The 19,770-nt window shown below is 39.4% G+C and overlaps 1 protein-coding gene across 4 annotated transcripts; it reads left to right on the top strand.

Annotated features, from left to right (window-relative positions):
* Positions 1-1,377: 1,377 nt before the first annotated feature.
* LOC112554242 lies at positions 1,378-17,536 on the top strand. Of its 4 annotated transcripts, none has more exons than XM_025221938.1 (20): positions 1,378-1,542; positions 1,656-1,920; positions 3,331-3,527; positions 4,285-4,439; positions 7,097-7,192; positions 7,473-7,629; positions 7,817-7,862; positions 9,348-9,503; positions 9,801-9,856; positions 10,861-10,998; positions 11,850-12,021; positions 12,568-12,678; positions 13,106-13,321; positions 13,600-13,816; positions 14,349-14,563; positions 14,808-14,898; positions 15,263-15,391; positions 15,946-16,062; positions 16,508-16,687; positions 16,807-17,536. In XM_025221938.1, the coding sequence occupies exons 2-20, from the start codon at positions 1,918-1,920 to the stop codon at positions 16,908-16,910; spliced, it is 2,556 nt and encodes an 851-aa protein (XP_025077723.1). In that variant the 5' UTR covers positions 1,378-1,542; positions 1,656-1,917; the 3' UTR covers positions 16,911-17,536. The 4 variants fall into 4 exon arrangements, with proteins under 4 accessions (XP_025077723.1, XP_025077724.1, XP_025077722.1 ...); XM_025221939.1 differs by having other exon boundaries at positions 1,779-1,920; XM_025221937.1 differs by having other exon boundaries at positions 1,378-1,920.
* The last annotated feature ends 2,234 nt before the right edge of the window (positions 17,537-19,770 follow it).

The raw sequence follows: 19,770 nt of genomic DNA on the forward strand, positions 1-19,770 counted from the left end.
TTGAGTAATTAAATGTTAGATAAATCATGCCAAGTAGGTGTAAAGTGTATGTACAACCTGATGATTGCAAGGCGGGTTTTATTTTTCAGTTTCGAGAAGTAAATGGAGCAAACTATTCAAACTGATGTCTTAGAAAGTCTACCACATGCCCAGATGTTAGAAAAATATATAATGGACATTTTATTACCTTTATCCACTGCAAGTATATATGATGACATAGTGTATGACCTTTGTTCGCTTTATATTCAAGTGCTTTGTCTAACCCATGGACACTGGACAACAGGAAAGACCTAAAATTACTTTCTTTGCTCCAAAGCAGTTTTTATTCAATACACACAACAGACATAGATAAAGATACTTAAACATGAATGATTTCAAAAGATAGATGTGTTTTGGGGACAGTTAAATGTACACTTTAAAATGTATGCAGGGGAGTGGATATAGCAATTATTTTTGTGTTAATTATAGACGTAGGAACATTTATTGCTCGGATGATGTAACGGCTGACATTGAAGATGTCGAGGTTCTACATTAACCAACTGGAATGTGGTGAAGTTTACGAGGGGGTCATAGGGTCAATGTGGGATGCAGAGTTTCTAGGTCACAACTTAGTGGGGGAGTGTGGCAGAGATAGATAGGGATGAAGGGAATAAAACAGAGGAAGAGAATGAAAAAAAGAGAGAGAGGAGTGTAATTTATTATCCTATCTGCCGTTTCGAAACAGAATGAACAGAACCTAAACTTTTAATTATTCTCATCCCCAGATAAATATCTTTGGAGCAGCAACAGATGTCAAAAGTTACACACGACGCACGAAACAAGAGCGACCTCTAGTCTGGTTACATCGTGAATTCACTTAATACAGAATGGTAATTAATAGTAGCAAGACACCAATAATTAAGTCTGTGAACTCTCATCTCTCTCTTTCTCACTCATTCTCTTTCTCTCTTTCATACTCACTACTATCCTCTCGTCTCCTTTTCTTGACTCACTCATCTTTCCTTCTTTTCTATTCCTTCTCTGACTTTTTTTTTTGTTTGAGAAAAGAGTGTGTTACAAAAGAAAGAAACTTCGAATCAAGACAAATAAAATGTGATTTCTTACAAAACGGTAACCGAACTCATATTCAAAAAAAAAAAAGATCCCGTTCTTTCCAACAGGTAAACCCTCTGTCTGCATCACTAATGACTACAATGTCCAACGGCTGTCGGCAAGATCAAAGAAGCTAAAACTACACGTCTGCCTACAAAAATCTGACGTGGGATGTCGACAACCCTCCGCACTCTCGGATGGAGAGACAGAAAGGTGTCAGCGCGGTTACCGGATCTCCGCTGGTCCGATGTAATATTCAAAAAGCTTGGGCCTGCGCACTTTCATGCCAACCTTCCGAGCGCCAAGCTGTCTTTCTTATAAGCCAAGGTTTGCATAATGAAGGGCAGTGCAAAATGGTGACAGTGACACGTGCTAACAATCTGTCTTGATATTATTTATTGTATTTCACTCGGATCTCTACCTAAATACTTTCCTTTGCTAACGGCGAGAGTAAGTGAAAAGAAAGTTGAATTTTTTGTTTTATATTTTCTAAAATATTCAGTTAAAGAACTACCTGTTGTCTGTTAATGGAGATGAGTTTTATGTGCTTGACCTGTTTCAAGAACCACAGGAGGAGTTAACTGTCACCCTCCCGCATCTTTCTCTGACGTCACCAGGCGCCATTCTTGTTTGGGTCTAGTGTCGTCTGCTTTCTGTCACAACTGTTTTGTCTACTTCTCCTTCAGCTTCAAAGGTCCGTCGAGTGCGCAGCAGTTACTAAGTTTGAATTTGTGAAGCTCATCGCCATCTTTTGGGACATCGGCCAAGGATAGCTCATGACTACCACAGCATAACCAGGCTATTATTACGTGCAACACTTATTCCATGGTATGTATTTTTTTGTTTTGCTCCATTTGTTTTTATATAGACATGCTGTGAGGAATTCTTAGCGTGGAAAGTTCAGGGTTGTGAGGTGGAGTGTTTACTGGGTGTTACCAGTCTCTGTTCTTGTCCTCTTCGCGTTTTTCAGTTGCTTTTATATATCAAATATCTAATTGTTTTTCTTGCTGCCCCTATCTCTGTATGTCAGAACAAAAAAGTCACGGTACATATGTTTTATCAGATGGTTTATTACATGTTTGTCCCGTGAACTCTCGAGTTCCTGTCAAAGAAAGTAAAGTCGGGGACCAAACCGCACGCAATTGTTTCATTAACCACGTGATTGCAACGTTAAATATCAATGAATTCTGTGTAGTTGTTCCCCGTAATGACCGACACAATCGGCAGCTTGATGTCAGTGACGAGTGAGTTAATTGATGGAGTAATATCAGGGTAATTTCCAGTACTTCCACTCAGCTTCTGGAAATCGCTCGCTTGAGGGACAGAGGACACTTCTTCCTCCCCACCACCCATCGAGGACAATACCGTGCAAGTCATGCCATTTGTAGCAAGTGTGATTGTCTAATAATTGAATACCAGATTCCACGATAACGATCTGAAAAAAACAAGGAGAAATTAATGGAATCTCCCGTTGAAGGTAACCGACTCCCCACCCAACCCCTTTAGTATCAAATAAAAAATAGCAAACCCTGGGTTTGATGCTGGCAGTCCTTGTTGCACTCAGTCAGAGACTGATTCTCACAGTTTCGGAGTGTTCACCAGTTGTTTTGGCATTTTCTTTTCCCTACAGGAAGGTATTATCAGCTTTAAGTCATTATATACTTATATATATATATGTTTAGCTTCTCTTTAATGGCTGTATAAGCGCTTATTCATAAAGTGACTAGATACTAATACTGATATTAATATTAAATAAAAAATTAACAACGTTGTCAGATGTCATAACTATAAAATTTTACATTAATATATAGAGTCAAGAATTAATTTTGATTTTTTTTTTTGTAACTTGACCTTTACGATTCATACTTGTCTATTGACGTTCGACAAGACCAAGCTCAGATTAGTTTCAACTGAGAATAATTTCTTCGTTAATGGCACTAATTACATATATCGCCGTTGATGTGTTGTTAAGTAACGTAGGATATAAACAGGGGTGGGTGTGAGATCAGATAAGTAAAGATATGTAAAAACTAGTAGGCAACCATTAGACAAAAATTAACCATTTCTCAGAAAATAATTTGTTTGCCAAACTTCATTGATACTGCAGACAATAAAAATTATAACATTATAATAATCAAGAAAATGCAAAAAAGATCTGCAGAAGAATTAAGAGGTTAATTTGAAACATAAAATGATGATTTAAAAAAAAAACTAGCTCACGGGTGGTTTTATTTTCAGTCCAGCTTTGCAGTAATGGGGAGTGGAAGTATCTTTGTGTTGCTAATCCTGCTGGAAGTTGGTCGAGGTCAGAACCTGCTTCGAAATCCCAGCTTTGAGGGGGATTTGAGGGGTTCATGGGACAACAACGGGTTTACGATGGAGCGAGTGAGTGGCGACACAGTGGACGGCAGGTTCGCACTCAAAGCCAGTGCTCGGTGAGTGTGCTTCACTCTCTCTTTCCTTTCATTACTTCAGCAACATTTTCACAGTACCGTTAATTCTAGATTACTATATGTAATATTTACCTGTTTAATGACCCGTGAAATATTTCAATAAAATAGCGTGTTAATTTGTAGATCGAAACTTTTTATTTTTATTTTATTTTACTTTATCTTATCTTATTTTTATTTATTTTTTTATGTCTTCTGTGTTTCTGTAGAAATAACAGCAACATCTTAGGGCAGTCATCTGAAACTAAGCTAGCAACTGCCGGGCGGGTTTTTTATTTTTAACTTATTAGCATAGAGCCCCTTGCTTGTCAACTAGGGCTGTCTGACTGAAAATAGCACCAAACAATTTGTTACTGTTGTCATTTTAATTTACACTTACAAATGAAGGGCGTGAATATGTTATTCAGGTTGTTGTAACGCATCAGTAGATGGAATGTCGGCTTTTGTGTATATCTGCGTGTGTGCGTGGGTGTGTGATGATACAAAGGTGTCTTAATAATGGCTTTATATAGAAAATTGTGTGTTGTTCTTTGATGCATTACTTTTTAAAAACTTGTAAGAAGCACTCATTCTATTATGTTTTAATTATGTAACTGAGCATATTTTCCCAAATTATAATTGCCCATTGGAATTAATAATAAACTTGGTCATTTGTCGTTTTTCTCACCAGCTGCAACCAGAGAGGTGTCAATTTTTCAGTAATAACGGCTTAAATTGAATCTTTTTGTTTGCTCGTTTGCAGGGATCGTGAAACGGAAGGACCCCTCCAGACGCTGGCCACCCTGAAACCCAACGGCCGCTACGAGATGAGTGTCTACGTCAAACTTCTCAACGACATCAACGGCAAGGTGTGGCAGTCAATCAAAGTGAACATGCAGTTCCACTTTACTGATAAAGGTAAGCCAGCGCCACCTAGCGCTTTAGAACGGTAGTAGAGCTCGTCAACAGCGCGCCTGGGAGGAGACGGGGAGGGATTGATGTTGTAATCCAAGTTAGCAACTAAGGTTATATCGCGGCTAAACAGCCAGACCTGTAAACAGATGCCAAATGAGAAGAAAGAACAACGTGGCCGAGGCGAGATCTGAACCCAGGACAGCCAGTCTTCATTGTATTGGTGACAGGCGTTAGCCGTTGCGTTGCTAGGCAGTGCTTCTCTCATGCGGGACGAACAAGCAGCCAAAAAGAAAGTAAAGTGCATTCGGTTCAAACTTCACGTGCTGTATACCGGAGTCTGCACGTGCTGGGAGACCCTAACAATTATGACATAGGTTAAAGTTCGGGGTGAGGGTTAAGGTATCGAAGAGGTGATGTAGATGACATGACGTCACATGATGTTCACTACTCCATCCTCTCCTGCTCTGTGATGGAAAGCTCACCTATTATAAATTATTCCAAATATTCCCATCTTTGGTTTCAGTCAGTACAGAGCTTCTCTGTTACAGCACTTTGTCAGGAAATATATAGTGTGTTCTGACTGGTTCTTATTTTTTCATTGCTTCTAGCTCGGAGAGCACACCTCCCATTTAAATTGCCCATTGGGACTAATAAAGTTAGTTGTTATTGTTATTGTTATTGTTATTCGCAAAAGTAATAACTTATAATTGTTCCCAGTTTTTACTCAGTGAGTATGTTCTGAGTTATCTACATGCCATGAAAAAACTAGGTATATATCTTCTGAAATGTTAACCTTTCGGATTATTCTTTAGCTGTTCCCTCAGGGTATTCTTCTCTCTTGCACAAAAGAGAACATGAAAGTAATCTTTACTTGTATCTGTTTTCCATTACTTTAAAGTTCGAAGTGATTTCGTTCGTAGATACGGAGGGCTACTGGCGACTGTAATTTGGAGAGCTGTTTGGCCGTTTAAATTTTGACACACTTGAAGAAGGTTCAGATTTTTCAGCAAATAGTTTTGTCGGAGTTGTGTCGATATGCACATCAATGATATGGTCTCGGATGACATCATCAGTGTTGGTACCAAACTCACAGTCTTTGGCAAGATGTCATATTCTTACATTGTGAGACTGATTTTCAATCGTTTTGTTCGCTTGTCAAAACAACCAGGATGTTCTAGGGTGCAAAAGTAAGAATAAACAACTAGGGAAAACTGGAAAGTCAATGCCGGACCATAAAGGAGGTAATGACATTGGGTGACATTAAAATTACTTACCAACTTCTAAGAACTCTTACTAAGACAGTCAACACCAGACCTCAGTCATCAGACAGCAATAGCCACATTCTCACAGAAAGCAATGTATTCAACCGATGGACTAAATATTACAATGATCTGTACAACTTTCAACATCAGTGAAGTCAATAAAGCGCTGAATAATGGTAAAATCAAGTTTATTACAAAGTATAATCTGTAAAAAAAACCAAAAAGCTTTCAATACCGATTTTTCTCTACGGATGTGAAACGTGGAGTCTGGTTGCCGATACGGAGAGGAAAATCCAGGCATTCGAAAACACGAGTCCGAGGAGGCTGCTCTGGAACAGTGAACACAAAACATAAACATAAAACATACAACCAGTGACTTTGTACTGAGCAAGGTTGCCACATTCGTAGGACATCAGGACCCTCCACATGCAACAGTAAAGCGACATGCCTGGCTTGGCCATGTGAGCCGGCAGGACATCTTTCACACCTGTGATGACTAAAGGTAGTAACAGTGCCTTGTGGGAGGAATCTCGACAACCCGAGGGTAGGGCGTATAACTAAAAACTTCTGATCCATCTCTGTCGTCTTTGATGAATGACAGCTGCATAGCCAAGGGAAAGAAATAGTAAGGCAATGCGATTTACATTGATGGTTATTGGCTGCACTTTACTGTTATTTTGGGGAGAAAGGGGGGTCCTCGGCGGTAAAGGTTTGCTCCCCGTTACGATAATTATCTGTCAAGACAGAATTGATCCTTGTCGCCAGTTGTAATGTTTCGGAAGACGCAGACGGAATAAATAAAAGATTCGGTGTTAAAAAATGAAGAAGAGAAAAATTGCCTGTCTTTATTCTCACGCTCAGTACTCTCTTTGAAAAACATATATTTTTTTATCAAATTTGCTGTACATGATTGTGATAAGAATAAATCAGGGATTTCCTTTTTGTTTTTATTGCATAACGCATCCTCTGGTTTAAATGGTTGAGGAGAAATATCAACACACATTTATTGAGCTCGTTTTGATTGGATTATTTCTTCCTTACGTAATCAAAAACAAACAAACAAATCACGGTTGCTGCACCAGTCGGATTTATCAGGAATAATAAAAGGTGTGACCTAAACACACTGACCGACTTACATGTAATTAACTCAAGTCCGGATGGCGGTGCTTATGTTTTGCTGGCTCCCTGTTATAACTGTACATCCTGGGTGAGGTTAGAGTGGTGGAAGGCGGAAACATAATGTTGGTGGTTGTATTTCTAGACTGCATTCATTGCAAACGAATAGCAGACATAATAAGATGTTCTTTACAATGATTTCAACCTACCAACCCACCCACCTATAACATACAAACTTTAAAACTGTAAAATATCTAACAACACTTACATTTGTTCTGACAGACGAGATCGGCTCCTACTTTATCGCTACCCGGAATCTAGTTTCCGCTTCCATGGGGTGGATCCAGGTAAACGGCAGTTTGAGTGCACCAGTGAGAGGTAATTACACCCGGAACACGATGACATCACCTTCGCAATCACTCACTGCTGGCACCAAGTTCAAACCGACAAATAATGTTTGAGTATAAAAGTTGTGTGACACAGCTGGAGCAAAATAATGATATTGTATAATTGTATAAATATACATAATGATGTTTAGTGTTCTACAATCATTCCATAGTATCAGACAACCAGTGGTGACAAAATGTTTGTCTTAATTAGTAATGTCATTCAACAACTACATGGTATAACAAACATTTGTGTGTCTGACTTCAAACAGCTTTCAACTGGGTTCGCATTGCAATTCGAGGTCCTGATGCTGGTGTGAACTTTATGGTAGACAAGGCGACTTTGTATGAAATACCCGAGAACACCAACTGGTTCGCCGACTCCCAAGCTAACATAGACAAATACAGAAAGTCTAATGCGAACATAAGGTGAACATATTTTTCTTTTTTTATTCATTATGTTTAGGGATAGATACATCTGCATGTGTGTGACAATAAACTAAGAAACATTTTTAAGACCTGAAAATACTCAAAAAATTATAAATGGATAAAGATGTAGCATTGTTCCTAGGCAAACTAGAAAGCATAAACCAACGGGTTTTTTTTTCTCTGTCAGGTTCAGTCTTCCAGCAGGTGTGCCCGCATCTGTGTTTGATGTTCAGGTAAGAAAGTGACGAAGTTTAAAGGATTACAATGTAAGGCAGATAGTTCTGTCTCTCATTTTCTGTAGATGTATACAAATAGTGTACCATCTAACATTTAAGTAAGTAAAATGTCGGAGAGCGTTTGTAAGTGAACGTGTACACGAGAGAATCTTTATTTTTCTGTCCAAAGTCATTTAAGGAGAAAAAAAGGTAAGGTCCCCACGTGCAAGAAACAAATCAATTCCCAGCCCTTGCTTCGTCCGAGTTTCTGTTTATGGACAGGTAAAAAGCAAATACCTGTACGTGCGATGTACAGGTGTTACAATATGAATCCCTTTACAACCCTCGAACCGGTTTATTTGCTGTGTGTCCTTACACTGTCGTCAGAGGCAGTAGCAAAACAATGGAGATCATTGGAGTGAAACATTGTGAGACTTCACTCCAAGCTGTCATCTTTTTTGATGGATGAGATGCAGCTTATCAACAGAAACACTCCTTGATTTGTTTTTAACTGTAGCCAGAGAAACATTTGCATAACGATGTCGCCCATTGTCAGGGTCATCACGAACAGCTGTAGTGTTGAGTAATTTAGTTCAGCAGCTTACAATTTAGATAAATGTGTTTTTATGGCTCATAAACCGTCCACCAAATACAAATAAGTGTATTTGCATTAATGAGGACGTCCATTTTAAATGTCATCTCAGTTTTGTTAGGTAATTCGGTTCGACAGTTCTCATTCTTTGAGAGATAGGAATTTACAGGTCGTACGTTCTGTGCTATATGAAGTAAGCACTAATAATGCTTGAAAAAAAAGTTTTATTGATAGAACAATTACTATGTATACCTGCAAAAGTATTTGTAGATGTTTACTTGTCTCTGTAGTTATAAAGTCATGTCCAGAACCCACGAATATTGTTTTATGTTTGAGGCTTTAGTCATGATGCAATGGAAAACATGTGGTGGGGTCAGGCATCATAAAATTTACCCTCAGGGTGTGGGCAACACTTTGTAACTACGGAAATAAGATGTTTGCTCTGGATTTCCCAGACTTGCTTAGGGATAAACAACTACAATTTGCTATGACATTTCATGCGGAACCAGTTCTGCGCATATTAGCTAAGCAGTCACATTTAAAAAATGTTGATTGTCTGAAGATTTATTGTACAAAGGTCAAGTATATTAAAACAGCACGAAACAAAATTAAAATGTACTTTTCTGAGGTCACGCAAAAGTTGAATGACAAACAGCACGGAGAAAAACAAATAAATCTCCGTTGTATGTCGTGCAAAGAAAACTAACCATAGCTAAAAAAGGTAGCTTAAATTTCTGGAAATTGAAATATCTATTTTATGAATAAAAAAAGGATTAGTTGTCCTATCAGAAAAGATGAGAATGAGGTCTAACAAATGACAGTGACGATGATTTCTGATATCAACGTAGCATCGATGATGTTTTGTGTTTATAAATATATAAATTTTGTGTTAAATAAATATATATAAACAGGTCACATTGAAGAAACACTCGTTTCTATTTGGAGGGAAAGCCAAAGATACACTGATCGCCCAGCAACCCATAAATGAGTACAGCAAGCTTTTCTACTATATGTTCAACTGGGGCGCAGTCCAGAGCTACAAGTGGAAGTATGATAAAGGGACCAGGGTAAGTGTGTTTATAGTGCCCTGAAAATGTTGCCTTCGTACTTACTGTCTTTTGGTTTAGTATTATTTCAGACTTTTTGATGTACTTGAAAGATAAAAGAGGTTTGCTCCAATTTTGGAAAAGTAGTCGGATCTTTTGAGCTGTGAATGGTTTGTTCTGAGTGTATCCTTGTTAGAAAGATTTGATCTGTCACTGCAACTTCTTTTTGGATGAGGATGGGGTCCCTGCCAGTGGTTGGTATGGACAAGAGGTTGTCATGTACACTTATTAACATTTCGATTTATATTTGCATTTCAGACGAGTCCGGATTTTGGGAACGCTTTGAGTGCAACGGATGCCTTACGGGCTAATGGGTAAGCATGGTGATAATAAGGGTTTTATATGTTAAGTTAGTTTCTATTCGCCAAGATGTGTCAAGTTTTCTAATGGAATATATTCAGCAACACTGTACAACCTTTTTTTCTGGAAATGTTTGTAACGTGTTAAACGTGATTTGGTTTTTTTTTTCCTTCGAGACTGCATGCACTGAGTTCATGAAAATAAATACCGTATCAGCTTCTGTATATCACACATATCACTGACTGGGAGGTGAAAGTTCAAAGTTTCAGCGTTTTCTTTACTAGTAAAATCACTTTATCAGGACCACGAACTTAAGACGTTTAACAAGAATGCGCCAGTTGATGAGGAAGAAATTGTCATTGAGATAAGCAAAGATATCTAAACATCAATTCACAGTGTCTTTGTGTCTAGCATTGTGTAAATAATAACATATTGTGCAACTATATTTCATGAACATAGTATTGCAGATTTTCAGTAAAGATGATAACCTCCTAGGCGTCACCTTGGTAATATTTATCTCAGTAATGGCAATTTCATTCATGTTAGTCTCAGAAATGCCAAAGTTGAAAATGCTTTTGAAGGTAATGAACTGCCAGCTTCAATGGTTATAACACTATAATTACTGTCATACCAATCATGGAAATCAGTACATGGATAGAGTTGTCTCTGCTCTAACCAAGGGAAAAACTGGGACCTTGTGTTGTCTAGGTGTATTCGCGGGACTGGATTATATCTGTGCAATGATGATGAAGCTCAAGAAAAAATTGGGAAATTTGGATGCTGGGAAATAGCATTGTCTACTCATCTCAGTCCAGTGATTTGAAAGCGGAAGATTTGTATGTCCCATACCTTTCATGTCATTGTTATCCTAAAATTCTAACATCCCAACTATTAATCCCCTAAACCTTTGATGTAACTCATAGACCACTAATATCACTTATTCTAGTCTCCCAGACCTTTTATGTCACTAACCCAGCATAGATAATAAACATTGTCTTTCATCGATACAATGTGTCAGCTTGAAGGTGCGAGGCCACAGCATCTTCTGGGACGTGCAGGACAACATACCCCCATGGGTGCTGGCTCTGAGCGGCAAGGAGCTGAGAGACGAGCTGGACAAACATCTGTTATACATGTGTAACATCACACGTGGCAAGTCAGTGCTCATTCTCCACAGTTAACTTCTCCCTATCTCTCCCTATCGCCCCATGCCTCTCCTTCCGTCCACTCTCTCCTTTACTCTCTTTCTCCAGCTCTCCAGTGTGTGAGCTCAAGACAATAATTTTATTTGTTTAGCTTCGGATTGGAACGGATTTGGGTTCTTTTTTGGAAGTACAAGTAATTTATATTTTGTTCTTTATACAATGTCCCCTTTACTGCTATCTGTGCCGTACTGCTATCTCGTCATCTTTTTCTTCCACTTTTCAATGTCTTTCACACGAATTGCTCTTTCAGTTCTCAAAATACTGATCATCAAACTCTCACACAGAAAATAAAGTCACTTTGTGCTCAATTTCGGAAGCTCATCATTTGAATCACACGACAGACATGACCGACTTTTATGAACTACATTGTAATGTCGGTCAGCTAAGCGGTAGGTGGGAAACCCAGGTGTGCAATTAACTGGAAAGTAGTTTTAATCGCCCATCTGTTTCATTTAGCCTTAAGTGTTTCCCATCATCCTGTTCGCTCTGCCGATCCCATTGCACGGCTTTTCTCTTGTGTTCCTGTTCGCCCATGTCGCGTCTCTCCACGCTCAGATTCACTTCACTGAACACGCTGCAAGCTGTCGGACTGTGTAATCAGTTCCCTCTCGTGTCTTTGCTTCTGTCTCATGCCATTGTTTCTGTGCGACAGATTCGTATCTATTGCATCTCCTCTCTCTCATACCATCGCTTTCTTGCTCATGTTTCTGTTTAACCCTTTGCTTCTGCCGCCAGTCCTCGCTCCCATCTCATCCCCTCATTTCTGCCTGACGCCCTCACTTTTCTGTTTTGTATCATGTAGACTGGAACACATAGATGTCCAGAATGAACACACTCACGGTTTGTACTATGAGCAAAAGCTACAGGACAAGAACATCACGAAAAACTTCTACCGCAAGATGAGGGCTTGTGACAACACCACGAAACTCTTCTTCAACGACTACCAAGCTATCGACATTGGACCATCCACGGAGGTATAAAATTTACAAAATAAAACTGAAGACTCGATTAGAAAAAAAAATACGCTGGCTATGTCAGTCGTTGCTTCCAACTATTCATTAAACCCATATCCTCTAGTGAACTGTACTGGTTGACCAGCATGGATCAAATATTTTTGAGAATATAACAGGGCTTCTGCTTACGCAAAAAATTGCGTACAGTACGCATTAAAAGTTCGGAGGACCCCTTCAATTTTCGTCAATGGGGTCCCATTCAAATTCGGGTGAAGAACAGGGACCCCTTAAAAATCTGAAGAAGGGTTCCCTGGGACCCCAAAGAATTTAGCCTTAGCAGAAGCCCTGATATAAGTTACTTTGGTGGAAGTAATTCATGAATGAATGGGAGTGACTAAAGGATATCTGTCATATCTTGAGGGTGATGGGAGGACGAGTTACATTTGTAGAGTTTGAATTATAATCAGCAACAATAAATCTTCATTTAATTTATTAATTGATGTGAATTACTTGGCTGAGTGTGTGTATGCGTATCTCTGTATCATACGCTTGAGCGCGTTGTTGCAGGAGTACTACCAGCTAATGAAGGAGTATCTTGCCGAGGGAGTGCCCGTTCACGGTCTTGGTGTTCAAGGCCACACGAAACTATACATGATCCCTGATCCCACGATGATGTGGGTAAGTTTTCACAAGTTTTTTTAACAATTTCCTTAACAGTTTTTTTTTATTTCGTTTCAAAACAGCAACACTCGTTTATTCTCAGTTCACAATTTCTTGAACGCGTAAATCCCATGCAACGAAACTAAATTTATCGGCCATTTGCAGTCCATCAGCTTGTCACGTGATGCTTATGGAAATATTTCCTTAGTCTCGAAGAAACAAAGGCTGGTTGTAAGGTCATGACCCTGACTTGGCATCGTGAATACTTCATTCTTATGTTTAGTTTCGTCACCGAAAGAATTTTTCTAAGAAGAATAATAGAGATACGGGTCGAAGACTATAAGGGTTGGGGTTCAAAAAGCAGAAGGATGACGAAAACAAATGAATTCCTTTAGTCTACGCCTTTATCTATCATTTCAATTTCTCGTGGTAACGATCATTTCAGAGAAGAGCTGACCGTCTCGGAATGCTCGGCATTGACATCGTGATGTCGGAGTTCGATGTCCAGACGAAGGACCCCGTGCAGCGCGCCGATTGGGTAGAAAACGTCATGCGTGCGTGCTTCAGTCACCCAGCCATTACAGGAATCGTCTACTGGAGCTTCTGGGACCTGGACGCTGCAGAGCCCGACAAGGAGCTTATAAAGGGAAACTCTCTAACAGTAAGTTGTCCATCCTTCGAATTGTCGCTTTGAAGTGCGTTGGTATGCGCGCGCGTCTGTGTCTTCACAGATGTGGCTACATAGGATTTACTAGGGGTATAGGTATTAAGCAGAGGTAAATCTCACACGACGATATATATATATACTTCTTTATTTTCCCTAAGCCGTTAACACAACCTTTATTTCTTCCCAAAATTTCCTTCCCTTTTAATGCACCTGTGAATTATAGAGCCACAAAATGCTTTTACATGTTTTTAATTACTTGTCGTCTCCTTCAGATCATTGAGCCTGGTCAGCGCTTCATCTGTCTGCTGAAGAAGGAGTGGACAACCAATGTCGTGAGAAATCTCGCCTCGGGCTTGAACTTGGCCTTCCGAGGTTTCATGGGTGACTACGAGGTTGTCGTGAGAAGGTCGGGTGTGCCCATACAGGTGGAGCGTTTCACTCTGGTAAAGGCTGGTGCTTCAGTCGACATCAAGATCACGAGCAGTACAAGTTCGTATGATTTTCCCCTCCATTTTTCCTCCTGTAGACCGTTTTTCTCTCTTTATCGGTTTTACTTGATTTTTGTGACATACATTATATAAATAGGCATCGATATAATTGTTACTATTTTATTCATGTTTTTTTAAGTCAGTGTCTCATGCATGTATTATTATATTATTTTCTTTTTTAACGTTGAGGCAAAGGTTAAATTGCTCTGAGTTCATCCTGTTACCCCAGATAATAAAGCGCTGTCAAATATTGTCTCTTCAAAATCAGGTGAACATCGGCAATAATAAGCAATAAAATCATCTTAACGAAAAAGTTTTTTTTTTTTTCAGAATGATCCCACCAGTAATTAATCTTACACTTGGTCTGCTCAGAGCAATATGTGTACACTAACACTTTCAAATAGCTCATCAGACCACGATGTCCAAAGAACGACAACTTCGGTCACCAAATGACCTTTGCGGCTAGTTATCTCCCTTCCCCACCGTCATCAGCAGTTCCTGATGTGCTCGTCTCTTGTTCTTGCTGCGTGCAGCGGCCGTACCAGTGGTTCAAGAAAGGGACTACGTGCCTAGATGTGTCAGCCATCGAGACCAGGCGGGTCTGGGTCAGAAATCGACCTCATCCTTCAGTCGAAGTCTTTTCTGCAATAACGTGGTGTCCGAACCCTCCGGTGCCAGTGAGGACGAGGAGGCGACAGCCATGTGTGCGCCGAGTCAGGTCATGACTGGTTGCTCAAGCTTTCAGAATGTAAGTTTTATAAACTGGTTATTCCACATTTACTCAGTTTTAAAGAACTAATGAGGTGCAATATCAAGTTTTAGTGATTGGGTAGAGTACAGTATTAGATGGTGTGCTCTCATATATGGGATTTCCTTTTTGTTTTGGGAAGAGTAAATTTGTTTTTCTAGTTAAATCAAGACATTTATTTTGTTGTTTAGATTAACCTCATTTTTTTTAAACTACGAAAATATTTTAACCCCTTTTTATCCAGTACTTGCAGTGGACCAGAAAAGGCGAGAAAATTGTCATTGAGAACGGCGTTGTGAAATGCAAAGCTTACAACGGTCGCAATTCTCCAACAGGTGACAGACATTTTATTATAAAAATTAAAATTGTTCTCTGTCCGTGGAAACAGGCAGGAAAAGCACAACTTGTGTGGGGTGTAGCTTCCCCTTGTCTGTTCTTTGCAGTTCTCATTCAACTCATCCAACTTTGAAGAGCAGCTAATGGAAACTCAAGAGCCACATGCTCTTTTCTCTGCCTGATAATATAAACATGTTTAAGGTGTAGCATCTCAATCATTAAGTCTGGGGATCGTTTAAAGAGATGCAGAGATTTCAAGACAAATTAAGCCTACAACATTTGCTAACTGTGGATACTTAGATAAAGTTTAAAAGGCTTCAAGAAACCAGTTGACAGACCTTTGCTAATGTTTTTAATTTCCAGGTGTCCGAGCCATGGCCCGGTGCTGTAGTGTGTCAGGGCTGACGTGTGACTACCGGGTGGCAGGTCCCTCCTTCCCTTTCAACGGAGCCCAGGCAGAAGCTGTGTGTCCACTCACCACCACACCTTTAGGTAAGTCGAATATGTGTCTAACGACCTTTCCTGTCTCACTGATTAGGTTTCTACTTATTCATTAGTATTAATTTATTTCTTACTTCTATCAACGGTTCCTGCGTGAGTGGTTACGTGTGTATTAGAGAATATGTGGGAAGTCCACACGAGCAAGTTTTAATTTATGTGTGAATGTGATTGTGAAATTGTTTGAGGACATGTACGTGTATGTTTATGCGAAATGACTTGCTAGTATGACAGCTTTTTGTCTGCTCCTGAAATATTTCGCATCATTATAACCTTTCTATACTTTTCTAAAAATAATTTGGGGCACTTTGCTTTTATCAGTAACAATAATCGTAAATGTCCTTTATGTTCTTAAGCGCTAAAAGCATGCTTTAGAGTATGAGTATGCGCTACACACATTTTGTGTCAATTAATATCATTATGTTTTATTTGTTTATATCAATGTTCATTTACGATTATTCGTTTAAGTCGCGTTTCCCCATGTTTAATTTTACTGAGGCCAACAAAAAATGCAGTGGTGTAAAGATTATTTGAAACTTTGTCTTCAGGCTGTTCTTCCTACAGTCGCTACCCCGACATGGACGGAGCTTACGCCAACAGCACAGCAAACAGCTGCGTGGCACAGAGCGGCAACCCCACCTCCTCCAACCCGGCCGAAAGTTCAGGTGTGTGTTGACATAGAAAACTGCCTCGTGGTCGACAATTCCATACCTACATGGATTTAGCTTAGAATGTTGACCTAAGTAATATCCGAACGTTCGCTCAAAATGGTTGGCTTTTTGTTATCTTCATACACATAAATTTATATTGAGAAAATATATATATATAATGAGAGCACAGAAACATCGCATTTAAGCAGTCCGCGTCTGGCAGTGAGAACGCCACTAGGAATACTTGAATAATTCTCTGCTTGGTCTGCCTATCATTAACTGAACATACTTTCCAGTCTCCGTGCAAGTTAAGTAATTTAGAACACTTATTGCAAGCTGTCTGACAACGACACTCCTGTGTTATGTATGGACGGACTGAGAGCTCGAGAAAACACCTACCGCTTGAATACATACACGTCAGTGTAACATCTACCCGCTTGACTGTGTGTTGGTCTCCCAGGTTCCACGGCGTTCGCCGCCTGCTGCTCGGCACCTGGCATGAGCTGCATCCGGGTCTCCACACCTATGACGTCATTAGCGGCCGGCAATCAACAGTACGTGTCCTGTCCCTATGGTTACACCATGACGTCATGTGACTACTTCGCTGCAGACGGGCGTGCGGCCGGAGCGGGTATAGTCGGTACGTAACTTCCGCTACCCGACTCTTTACCAAGATTATATCATGCCTGACTAGGTAGACTTTCTGTGACTTGTGACTTGCTGTGACTTGCTCTAATGTATCTTTTTTTGGATTTACAGAAGCGAATGGTTCCTCGTACTGTGTAGCAGTCATGGGAGATAACCTTCCCGCCGGATCGAAGGGAGTTGTCGGCACTGCATCCTGCTGTTCGGTGCCATTTTAACGAGACTTCACGCTAGGGGAATGTGGAAGTTTCCAGTGAAATGACTTTAAAATCATGCAATTTATAAAGTAGTCATTTGGATGTGCGGGGGAAAAAACATCCATTAAACTAGAATAAGGTTATATGCGATATACGAAATCATGTTATATACTGTATAAGAAATCAAGTAGTATACTATAAGGTTATACACTATACCCGGAATAATATTAATAGTTTGCAGCGGAGTAGTTTGGAAAAATCATACTACATAAAGAATTGCTTTTAATGGTGTGCTGATCTTTAATTTTTGTATCACGAGAAGCAAGCCGGCATGTGAGCAAAGAAATAACACAATCACGAAAGGAGAGAGAAAGAGAAAAGAAGGACAATCTGATAAAACGATGGAAAAGATGGGTAGGGGAGAATAAAAAATAGAAAGATGGGATTCAAGAGGATAGCGATGAGGAAATGGAAATACAGAAATCTCTCTCACCTTCTGACTATTTTAAATCCCACGATTTTTCTTACATTATCACAGTTGTTCTAGCCATGTAAGTCTACATCCTGTCAACAAAAGCAAGCCACTTTGTCTTTTAAACCATTTGTTTTCAGGATGTCTGTTGACAATATGTAGAGTTTTGTATGCCGCAAACTCACGTTGCAAGCTCTACAGTCTTGATTCCAGTCCACAAAAAACTAAGTCCAATTTTTAGGTCAAAATTGTAATTTCAAATGTAGAAGACAAATGAGACACACTTTGTTGAAATTTTTAACATATAAAAAGCAGATGTACACCGACTAGTTGTCTGCTTGTTTATAAAACATAACTAATACAAGGTGTCAGCAGCTTGACAGCTTCAGCTTGAAGCAAGCAAGACAAGACCTCAGAAGGAGGTTGACAGACAAAATTATTTTTGTGACAGGCCCATGCACTTTTCATCTCTAAAATTTCTGAAATAAAAGTCCTCAACGTGTATTGTTGCTGGACCTTAACAAAATAACAAAACACAAGGCATGTACTACACAAAGGCCTCGAGCTTAGGGCTGCCTAAAAGGGACAAACAAAAATACATCGTGAATAGCTTGACTGTCGTACATACATAATTACAATAATTGTTGAAAATAATTATACACGGAGAGTTAAATCCATACGCAGAAGTCCCTTCGACAGACTAACTTAAAGTCGAATTTAATTCTCTCTGAATTACACCAAGCTCCTGCACAAGATTTCAATGGATCATGGTAGTCCATACTTCAATTAAACGTCTTAACCTTTCTAGTGCAAGTAAGGATTGAACTTTTGCGTCCTTCTTTTAAAAAAAAATCATTAATATACTCACAAATATCCACTAAGTTCATTTGTCATTCAGGTCGGGGCAGAGGAGAGTGACAGCTGCACACAGCAGCTGGATGAAGGTGAGTCGCCTCACCTGTTGTGATGAGAAAGCGAAGCAGCACACAGACGTTTGGTGAAAAGGCAAGAACCACATAGTCGCCGCAACTTTGTTGACTTTCCCCGTTCTTGTAGATTCTCTTTTTTCATTTTCATTTTCTCCGTCTTCTTCTAAATAGGTTTTCTCAGTTATGTAAGAAGCCGTTTAGGGCGATGACAATTTACAAATGGAGAGCACCACGACCCTTGACCTACTCACTGTTATCATCGTCGCATTCCTTCTGTCTTTCTCATGTCGCGGCTCACATGTCCGTGACAACCAACAGCTCTTGTTTTGTAGGCCAGTTTGAAGGTTGAGGTCAGGTGACCACACAAAGTACACATTTTCTCATAATTGGCATGTCAACAGAATTGAGGTCATGCAGTGCAGATTTTTATTTTCCAGTAAACCTTGGAAATATGAAAAAATAAATTCAGAAAGTAAAACGGCTTGATTCCTTTTGTGGCACTACAAGGATGATCACTTACGCCTCGTCAGTTTAATTTTCTAACCACCTAACGGCATTTCTAATGCTAAATAAACTGCAAAGCACAAACAAATATGTGAACTTTCTAACAATCGTTCTCAAACAAAACGGCATTAATAACAGAGGGAAACGTCATTCAAAAGCCTCTACATTGATCCCTCTTATGTACGTCTCATTTACGTCTCATTTACGTCTCATTTACGTCTCATTTACGTCTCATTTACGTCTCATTTACGTTGCGTTTGGCAGTGAAGTACAATACGGTGTTACAACGATCTTTTTTCATAGCAGATGTTGACTCGAGAGATTATTTTCTGGAAAACAATCCTACCCGCTTTGTAGTTTACAGAATTGTACATCTGGTACCAATACTGATTCACTGTGTTCTTCTTTTCCACACAAAGATATTTATCACAGCATTTCGCAATCGGTCGTAGCGTGCTGTTTGAATACAAAGCCTGCAGGTGTTTGGTATCAAATTAAATGCTATCCTCTTCCCTAGATGATGAAACTGTCTTTTGTTAACTTATTTACTCCCATGCGAAGGAATTAAACACGGACGTGAAGTAGAGTCTGACTACGGCCACGACCGCAGCTGACCAAACGCGCTTTTTCATTTCATATTTTTTATTACTGGCTATAAGTGAAGTGTAGTTTGAAGAAATTGTTAGTTATTTTTTCATTCAGTCACAAAATAAAGCACATTATTTGAGAGAAAAGAAACAAATCTTAGTTTAGGTTTATGTAGTGATTTCGAAGAAACCGTTTTGTCTGATCAAAATAATCGTGTATACACTCCTCATTTCGGTGTAATGAGATTTTTATGGTGATATCACCTGTTTCTCCATCATAAACCATCACTCAGGATGTTTTCACCAAGCGCCATGTCCAGAAGAAGGATATAGTAAGCACAGATCATACATATTTCTTCGTGTCTGAAGCTCATCCATTTAATTATCAC

Source organism: Pomacea canaliculata, linkage group LG13 (genome assembly GCF_003073045.1).
Source record: "Pomacea canaliculata isolate SZHN2017 linkage group LG13, ASM307304v1, whole genome shotgun sequence".
NCBI lineage: Eukaryota > Metazoa > Mollusca > Gastropoda > Architaenioglossa > Ampullariidae > Pomacea > Pomacea canaliculata.